This window comes from Coenobita brevimanus, chromosome 8 (assembly GCF_032717465.1).
Source record: "Coenobita brevimanus isolate Jiangsu-jjx chromosome 8, ASM3271746v2, whole genome shotgun sequence".
Classification (NCBI taxonomy): Eukaryota; Metazoa; Arthropoda; class Malacostraca; order Decapoda; family Coenobitidae; genus Coenobita; species Coenobita brevimanus.
In genome coordinates this window covers 19,756,324-19,766,185 of record NC_136961.1, presented here as the reverse complement: position 1 = coordinate 19,766,185, position 9,862 = coordinate 19,756,324, and the positions used below count along the sequence as shown (strand labels likewise).

At 37.8% G+C, this 9,862-nt stretch overlaps 2 protein-coding genes across 2 annotated transcripts; one reads left to right on the top strand and one right to left on the bottom strand.

Annotated features, from left to right (window-relative positions):
* Window positions 1-3,186: 3,186 nt before the first annotated feature.
* On the bottom strand, window positions 3,187-3,942 carry LOC145406898 (uncharacterized). Its single transcript, XM_080278011.1, has one exon. The coding sequence runs from the start codon at window positions 3,940-3,942 to the stop codon at window positions 3,187-3,189; it is 756 nt and encodes a 251-aa protein (XP_080134137.1).
* Window positions 3,943-5,341: 1,399 nt separating this feature from the next.
* On the top strand, window positions 5,342-6,097 carry LOC145406886 (uncharacterized). The gene has a single exon (XM_080278004.1). It carries the CDS (start codon window positions 5,342-5,344, stop codon window positions 6,095-6,097), a length of 756 nt encoding a protein of 251 aa, XP_080134130.1.
* The last annotated feature ends 3,765 nt before the right edge of the window (window positions 6,098-9,862 follow it).

Sequence of the window (9,862 nt, the reverse complement as noted above, 5' to 3'; positions counted from 1 at the left end):
AGAGAAGGTTGAAGATCTTTGAAGACATGGAGATGTTTCAGCTGGCTTCACTCCTAGATCCAGGCTCTAAGGTGGACTGGTGTTCACCAGAAGAAGTCAAGGTCATGAAATCTCTACTGAGGTCTAAAGTAGATGAAATTACGCCTAATGAAGAGAAGGGTTCCCTACAGGAACATAAGGACGCCCCACCAAAGATGAAGTGCAAGCTGTTCAGATTTATGATACCATCAGCATCAACGAGCTCTTTCCTATCTACATCAACTTCAACTCCATCACAAGTAGAATTCTACCTGAGTCAGCCAACAGTAGATGATGATAGTGATCCCCTTCTCTTCTGGCAACAGAACCATTGAACATTACCTGAACTAACAATACTGGCTCTCCAATATCTGTGTATCCCAGCATCATCAGCTCCAGTTGAGAGACTTTTCTCTATTGCTGGGAAAGTCTTTCGTCCTGAACGATGCAGAATGACAGATGTTCGCTTTGAGGAGTTGATATTTATCAAGTGCAACCAACATGTAATTGAGAAGTACTGTAGCTTACATCAAATCTAGCCTACAAGAAATCAACTGTATAATCATACTTTTCAGTGCTATATTTATCTTGCATTGAGCAATTCTTTGTTTTCATTTTTGTTGTGCCCAACAAAATAAAAATACACTTACGGAGGACTTGAGGGACCATGATTTGAAATGAATTTATGGAAGTAATGTATTAAAGCAAAAACCAATAAAACCCCTTACACAAAACGTAAGTTTTTAGTACCATTAGTTAGTGATTTAAACGGTTATTACTGTAGTGTGATGAGTAAGGATGGAGGTTTGGAGGGTGAAGTGCTTGAAAGGGTACAGCAGGGAAGAAAGGTTGCTGGTTCCTTGAAAGCAGTGATAAGAAACAGGGAAGTGAGCAAGAAAGTGAAAAAGTTCCTACATGACAGTATTGTGATACCAACTCTAACATATGGAAGTGAAGCTTGGACGTTGTTGGAAGGACACAAGTCAAGAGTGAGAGCAGTGGAAATGAGTTATTTAAGAGGAACCTGTGGAGTCACATGGAGAGACAGGCTGACAAATGAGGATATAAAGGAGCGTTGTGGTGTGGATGTGGATGTGATAGGAAGCATTAGGAGGAACACACTGAGGTGGTTTGGCCATGTGGAGAGGATGGAGCGTGAGAGACTGACGAGGAGAGTGTATGTGAGTGAGGTGAAGGGGGGGAGAGGGAGGGGGAGGCCGAGGATGAGATGCAGGGATCGGGTGGAAAGGTATATGAGAGAGGGGTGTGTGAATTGGGAGCTGGGTAGTGAAATGGCGAGGGACAGGGTGACGTGGAGGCGATTTGTTTGTGGCCACCTCGTACGGGATTGAGGCGTCTGGCAATAGATAGATATATAGATTACTGTACTCAAATATGGAACAGTGCACCTAATAGATGTAATTTGCTAACTCTTTAGGCATTGTCCTTAATCATTGCTAATGATTATTTTTCTATAAATTATCACAGTGAAATGTCATTATAATCAGAATCTAATAATAATCACGCACAAATAGAGAAAATCTAATAATAATAAAAAATACAAAAACTAAAGTAATCATAATCAAATCATAATCAGAAAAATGGAAAAACAAGTAATCATAATTTGATCACAATCAAACAATATTCCAGACGATAATCAATATCAAATCATAATCATTTTTTATGATCATGCCCATGTCTGCTTCTGGTAGACCAGTAAAGTCTGTCTTTATTAAATTCAAATCCTTAAACTGTTCCCTGCCCCAGCGGGGATTTGAACCTGGGTCTGGTAGGACTGCAGCCCACCCCTCTACTGACTGAGCTACTGCCATATGTATATATCATCATCAGCCGTTTGAGAATCCACTGTAGGACCGGCCTATCCCGACCGAAGTCGGGATGATATAGCCAATGTACACCCACAATCAAAAGTTCGTCGACAGTCCCTGTCAGGCATATGTTTCTACAGGCTGCCGATAGGTGGCGCAACGATCTAGCACGAGCGTAGTGGGAAGTGGAGTCAGTCAACGAATCTTGAGAGGGAGAGGGAGGCGACAAGGGAGGGGTACGAACCAGTGGCGATCGGAATACAATGCATCTCGTGTGTTTTGCTGTTATCAATAATACATTGTTATATCCAGACTATTATACAAAACTTATTATAATTTACCTTAGTTTACGTAAATAGATCTTCCACAGCTGAAAATACAAACAAATTAGTGGTGTCTCGAACAAGATTCCGACTTATTCGAGGCATCTCTGCTGCAATTACCGTAGGTTGACCTGGGTCTTCTGCAAAAGGCGGCCCGATGGTAGGAGACTTCAAATTAGTATTTTTCTCGGCATGTGTGTCTAGGGCCATTTCAGGCCAAGTGTCAGGCATGCGAACTCGTGTCTACCTTATTCTTTCTCACTCGTTTTGTGTGTGTGTGTGTGTGTGTGTGTGTGTGTGTGTGTGTGTGTGACGCTTTTTGCACTTCCTGTCTGCGGTTGAGCCTGAAAGACACTCGTGTAATAACTGTTAAACTTACCACAAGATTTTTGTTTTGTCATCATATTTTTATATTGCCCATAAAAATTGCAAAGCTAAACTGAACATATCTTTATCTTAAGCCAACATGACATAATATTTTTTAGTACCCGAAGCGAGCGAGCACAAACTACAATATGTCACAGTCTTGGAATTTACGTCTGCGCCTTACCCATTAGGCCTGTGGTTATCAAATGGCTGATATGATTAGATACCACTGTGGGATCGATATGTCACTTGTGAAGTTTGCAGTATGTGCTATAGTCAAAGGTTTTAAGGCTATAATGTTACCAAGTTGAGAGGTTATTGTATGATATATTAAAGTGTCATGAAATACTGTTTGTTTTTATAAGACAATAGTAACAAAGCAAAAAGTAATTCACAGAAATGAACAGTGAAAATTATTAAAACTGTATAACATATACATACAGTATAATATATTAGTAGGTAACATTCTTGGATTATACAATCAGTGCATATTACATATTATGTTCTATTAACCAGAACGAAAATATTGTCAAATAGTATCATCCCAATCATGGTTGTCACTTTTCCATTTATCAGCTCCGTAGCCCAAATCACTCAGACTTTGGATGATTTAATAGGACGACCATCCTCCTTGTGCATCAATCACTTCATTAAGTCTGTTTCGCATTGACCTCACAAGATTGGTGCATATATTTGGACGTCGACGTATGCCTTCCCATACGTCTGCTCATGTGGACGGGGCTGCGGTCATGCACAATATGGATGGTGTGAGGGGCTGGGATTGCCATCACGTGCACTGTGGGCAGGAGAACATCCTCAAGAATTCTTATATATTGTTCACTTGTTAATTTACCATTAATTTCCAACAGTTCTCCGGGTCCGTATGCCCACATCCAACCCCACAGCGACGTAGATACACGTCCACTTTTTGCTTTGGTAAAAATGTGTTTCTCTAAGTATCTCGTTTTTGTGACCCTCCAGCACACCCCAGGCCCTGCCTTTACAGAAGGAAAACACTTTTCATCTGTAAATATTGCATTCTTCCAAAATAACTCGTCTTCTGCTGAGTACTGTAGGGCAATCCCCATTCGATCATCTTTGTTGTAAGGGGTCAACACTTCTTTTACGGCAGGCACATGACACTTGATATTAGCTGTGTGGAGCCGTCGACGCACAGTGGGGACACTGTAGGCCAGGTGCAAATCACGTGGATACTTCACGACAGGTGTTAACGGTCGCTCCTGTGCTCTCTCCACAATTGCCTCGTCCTGCTCGGGAGTTGTTGCTTTTGGCCGTCCACTACGAGGCTTTGTGCTGACTGACCCCTGTTCTTGCCAGCGCTTGATCAACTTATGCACTGTAGACCGATGCAGGCCGAGTTCTTGAGCAATGGCACCTGGAGTCATGCCGTCCTCCCATAGTCCAATTATTCGTCCACGATCGGCGATGATTCGCGAAGAATTCGCACGACTCTGCCATCTTGCCTGATATTGAAAATACAAAGAGATATATACTGTATACAAACATGCATTTTTAAGGTTTTCATGGTGCAAATGGTTCATCAAACGGATATATATATATATATATATATATATATATATATAGATATATATATATATATATATATATATATATATATATATATATATATATATATATATATAATATATATACAATTATATATATATATATATATATATATATATATATATATATATATATATATATATATAAATATATATATTTATATATATATTTATATATATATATATATATATATATATATATATATATATAAAAATATATATATATATATATATTTATATATAATTATATATATATATATATATATATATATATATATATATATATATATATATATATATATATATATATATATATATATATATATATATATATATATATATATATATATATATATATATATATATATATATATATATTTATATATATATTTATATATATATATATATATATATATATATATATATATATATATATATATATATATATATATTTATATATATATATATATATATATATATATATATATATATATATATATATATATATATATATATATATATATATATATATATATATATATATATATATATATATATATATATATATATATATATATATATATATATATATATATATATATATATATATATATATATATATATATATATATATATATATATATATATATATATATATATATATATATATATATATATATATATATATATATATATATATATATATATATATATATATATATATATATAATTATATATATATAATTATATATATATATATATATATATATATATATATATATATATATATATATATATATATATATATATATATATATATATATATATATATATATATATATATATATATATATATATATATATATATATATATATATATATATATATATATATATATATATATATATATATATATATATATATATATATTATATATATATAGATATATACATATATATATGAATATATATATATTTATATACATAATTATATATATATGTATATATATATATATATATATCTTTATATATATATATATATATATATCTATATATATATCCGTTTGATGAATGATTTCCACCATGAAATTCTTAAAAATGCATGTTTCCATATATAAATCTATGTATTTTCAATATCAGGCAAGATGTCATAGGGTCGTGCGAATTCTTCGCGAATCATCGCCGATCGTGGACGAATAATTGGACTATGGGAGGACGGCATGACTCCAGGTGCCATTGCTCAAGAACTCGGCCTGCATCGGTCTACAGTGCATAAGTTGATCAAGCGCTGGCAAGAACAGGGGTCAGTCAGCACAAAGCCTCGTAGTGGACGGCCAAAAGCAACAACTCCCGAGCAGGATGAGGCAATTGTGGAGAGAGCACAGGAGCGACCGTTAACACCTGTCGTGAAGTATCCACGTGATTTGCACCTGGCCTGCAGTGTCCCCACTGTGCGTCGACGGCTCCACACAGCTAATATCAAGTGTCATGTGCCTGCCGTAAAAGAAGTGTTGACCCCTTACAACAAAGATGATCGAATGGGGATTGCCCTACAGTACTCAGCAGAAGACGAGTTATTTTGGAAGAATGCAATATTTATAGATGAAAAGTGTTTTCCTTCTGTAAAGGCAGGGCCTGGGGTGTGCTGGAGGGTCACAAAAACGAGATACTTAGAGAAACACATTTTTTCCAAAGCAAAAAGTGGACGTGTATCTACGTCGCTGTGGGGTTGGATGTGGGCATACGGACCCGGAGAACTGTTGGAAATTAATGGAAAATTAACAAGTGAACAATATATAAGAATTCTTGAGGATGTTCTCCTGCCCACAGTGCATGTGATGGCAATTCCAGCCCCTCACACCATCCATATTGTGCATGACCGCAGCCCCGTCCACATGAGCAGACGTATGGGAAGGCATACGTCGACGTCCAAATATATGCACCAATCTTGTGAGGTCAATGCGAAACAGACTTAATGAAGTGATTGATGCACAAGGAGGATGGTCGTCCTATTAAATCATCCAAAGTCTGAGTGATTTGGGCTACGGAGCTGATAAATGGAAAAGTGACAACCATGATTGGGATGATACTATTTGACAATATTTTCGTTCTGGTTAATAGAACATAATATGTAATATGCACTGATTGTATAATCCAAGAATGTTACCTACTAATATATTATACTGTATGTATATGTTATACAGTTTTAATAATTTTCACTGTTCATTTCTGTGAATTACTTTTTGCTTTGTTACTATTGTCTTATAAAAACAAACAGTATTTCATGACACTTTAATATATCATACAATAACCTCTCAACTTGGTAACATTATAGCCTTAAAACCTTTGACTATAGCACATACTGCAAACTTCACAAGTGACATATCGATCCCACAGTGGTATCTAATCATATCAGCCATTTGATAACCACAGGCCTAATGGGTAAGGCGCAGACGTAAATTCCAAGACTGTGACATATTGTAGTTTGTGCTCGCTCGCTTCGGGTACTAAAAAATATTATGTCATGTTGGCTTAAGATAAAGATATGTTCAGTTTAGCTTTGCAATTTTTATGGGCAATATAAAAATATGATGACAAAACAAAAATCTTGTGGTAAGTTTAACAGTTATTACACGAGTGTCTTTCAGGCTCAACCGCAGACAGGAAGTGCAAAAAGCGTCACACACACACACACACACACACACACACACACACACACACACACACACACACACACACACACACACACAAAACGAGTGAGAAAGAATAAGGTAGACACGAGTTCGCATGCCTGACACTTGGCCTGAAATGGCCCTAGACACACATGCCGAGAAAAATACTAATTTGAAGTCTCCTACCATCGGGCCGCCTTTTGCAGAAGACCCAGGTCAACCTACGGTAATTGCAGCAGAGATGCCTCGAATAAGTCGGAATCTTGTTCGAGACACCACTAATTTGTTTGTATTTTCAGCTGTGGAAGATCTATTTACGTAAACTAAGGTAAATTATAATAAGTTTTGTATAATAGTCTGGATATAACAATGTATTATTGATAACAGCAAAACACACGAGATGCATTGTATTCCGATCGCCACTGGTTCGTACCCCTCCCTTGTCGCCTCCCTCTCCCTCTCAAGATTCGTTGACTGACTCCACTTCCCACTACGCTCGTGCTAGATCGTTGCGCCACCTATCGGCAGCCTGTAGAAACATATGCCTGACAGGGACTGTCGACGAACTTTTGATTGTGGGTGTACCTCTACCAAGTGGCTTAGGCTGTCTGGTAGAGATTGTATGTAGGGTGAGATGTGCTTGTAAGTGTAATTGTAGTGTTGTAATGGCTTTGGATGTGTGTGTAGTCTGTGAACCAAGTGTAATCAGCCCACGCAAGCCAACTGGGTGCAAGCATACTTTATACTAAGCGACACTGGTTCAACCACAGCACCCCTTGTGTCCGCCAATGCAGTACGTGGCCGGGTGTACACTCCCAAAGTTTATTACCCTGGTGGGGTGCGAACCCTGGTTCACCTGTGTACGAAACGCACACTCTACACTGTACCACAGAGACTCCACATATATATATATATATATAGAGAGAGAGAGAGAGAGAGAGAGAGAGAGAGAGAGGGAGAGAGAGAGCGAGATAAGATATTTTTCTTGTCAGCAACATTTAGACACACAAGACAGGCTACCTTTTTCGCCCCATCATCTCGCAGATCACGACTGTTACCTACTCCATAACCATAGCAAAGAAATTGAACGAAATAATCACACTGCCTAACAACAAACTCTCATTCCTTTTCTGTCCAACTCTTTAATGCAAGAGTTAACCGTTACTCCCAGTCCTTCATGTATGCAACAGGTCAGCTCTGGAACTGTCTCACTTTTTCAGTATTTCCCACTCCCTATAATCTCCAGTCTTTCAAACGCAGTGTGTCCAGGCACCTTGAAATGAACGGATCTCTAATTTGGTTCTCTGATATCTTGTTTTTGTTTTTTTCTTGTAGGGAACAATTTGCAAGCAACTGGCCTTTGTTTCCATCTTCCTTCCATTAAAAAGAAACAAAAAAAATACCTACCTACCGACTATTACCTGACAGCAGCAAGCCAGTTCCTCAAGATTCTGAGGGATGCATCCCCTGCAGAAGACCATATCATCGTATATTTGGACGTTGAAAGCCTTTTTACCAACTTACTTCTGGACAGAACGATATAATTCATCCTCGACCGATCATATAGATTTGAAGAAACTACACCCCTCGGCTTGCCAGAAACCTGCCTCCGCATCCTGTTGGAACTTTGTATTAAAAGGGCCCCCTTTATCTGCCTCCTGCGGAAAGATGTATCGCCAGATAGATGGTGCTGCCATAGGCAGCCCTCGAGGAGTCCTCTTTGCAAACTTTTTCATGGCTACAATTGAGGCCATTATATTGATTAACAATCATCCTTCAATCTACTGCCTCTGTGTTGATGATATTTTTATTAGAATAAAGGACACCCAGGAACATCAGAACCTCAGACATCGCCTCATCGGCACCTCCGGCCAAAATTTCACTTTCGAAAAGTCTACCCAAGGCCTCATCCCCCTCTTCGAGGTCCTAGTGACCGCCCGCGACTCTGGATTCACTGCAGTCAATGTATAATCATCCAATAAAGGACTATGTCTCAACGGCAAAGGTGAATGCCCACAGCAATATTTAAGCTCCACCATCAGTGCCTATGTCCTCCGTGTCCTCGCCCACTGTTCCTCATGGAGCAATGTTCATTTAGAGTTGGAAAGACTTACGCAAGTTCTCATCAACAATGAATATCGGAATAGCACCGTGGGAGACGTAGTGAAGAAGGCAGTTAACAAATTGTACTCAAGCTACAGTGTCCCTTCTCTCAGTAACAAAACAAAAAAAAATCACTTTGTATTACTGAAATTACATATCTACACAATATAAAACTGGCGAGAGGATAACAAAAAATATCTTTCATAAAAATGTCAAATGCACAGATTATAACAAAAGTATCGCACTAATCACATACTACAAGACCTGCAAAACCTTCCATCTACTACTCAAGAACAGCTCTGCCATAAAGAGTATGCCCATGCATCAAGATCATGTCATCTACCAACATACCTGCACAAGTGAGGTCTGTAGACCTCATACCTACATAGAAATGACGAGGACTAAACTGTCAAGGCATCTCACATGTCACCTACTGTACAGAAGGGATCATTATAAAAAAATCATTACTACAGAACTAATGATACCACCTCCCTTACCCATCAGCACCTCGAAAAAGGTACTGAAATAATTGACCGTGAAAAAGAGTTTGAGAGTGGGGGTAAGGATGGGATAAATGCCCAGGAGTAGGTGAGAATGAGAGAGCAAAAGAGGGAATATGCATTGCTGTGTGCAAGAGATGGAAGGAGAATATAAGAGAGTATGGATGAGTTGGTTCAATGATTGTGTGGGAAAGATCGAAAGTAGCATTACAAACGTGGGCGATTGTGTGTGTGCATGCGCCAATGCAAGATCGTGCAAACAGAGTGAAAGAAGAGTCCCGACAAATGTGGAAGCATGCATGTAAAAGTTTGAAAGGAACGAAAGAGTGTTTTTGATTGGAGATTTAAATGGAAAAGTAGGGAGTGTGAAGGTGGATGGAGTACTTGGTGAGTGGGATGTGCCTCCAGAAGTGGATGAGAATGGCAGTGCTCTAGTGGACATTTGTACATTTGTGTGGGGAGGGGG

Coding starts and splice junctions, on each gene's coding strand:
- LOC145406886 (XM_080278004.1), top strand. CDS start 5,342: ATGACTCCAGGTGCCATTGCTCAAGAACTCGGCCTGCATCGGTCTACA.
- LOC145406898 (XM_080278011.1), bottom strand. CDS start 3,942: ATGACTCCAGGTGCCATTGCTCAAGAACTCGGCCTGCATCGGTCTACA.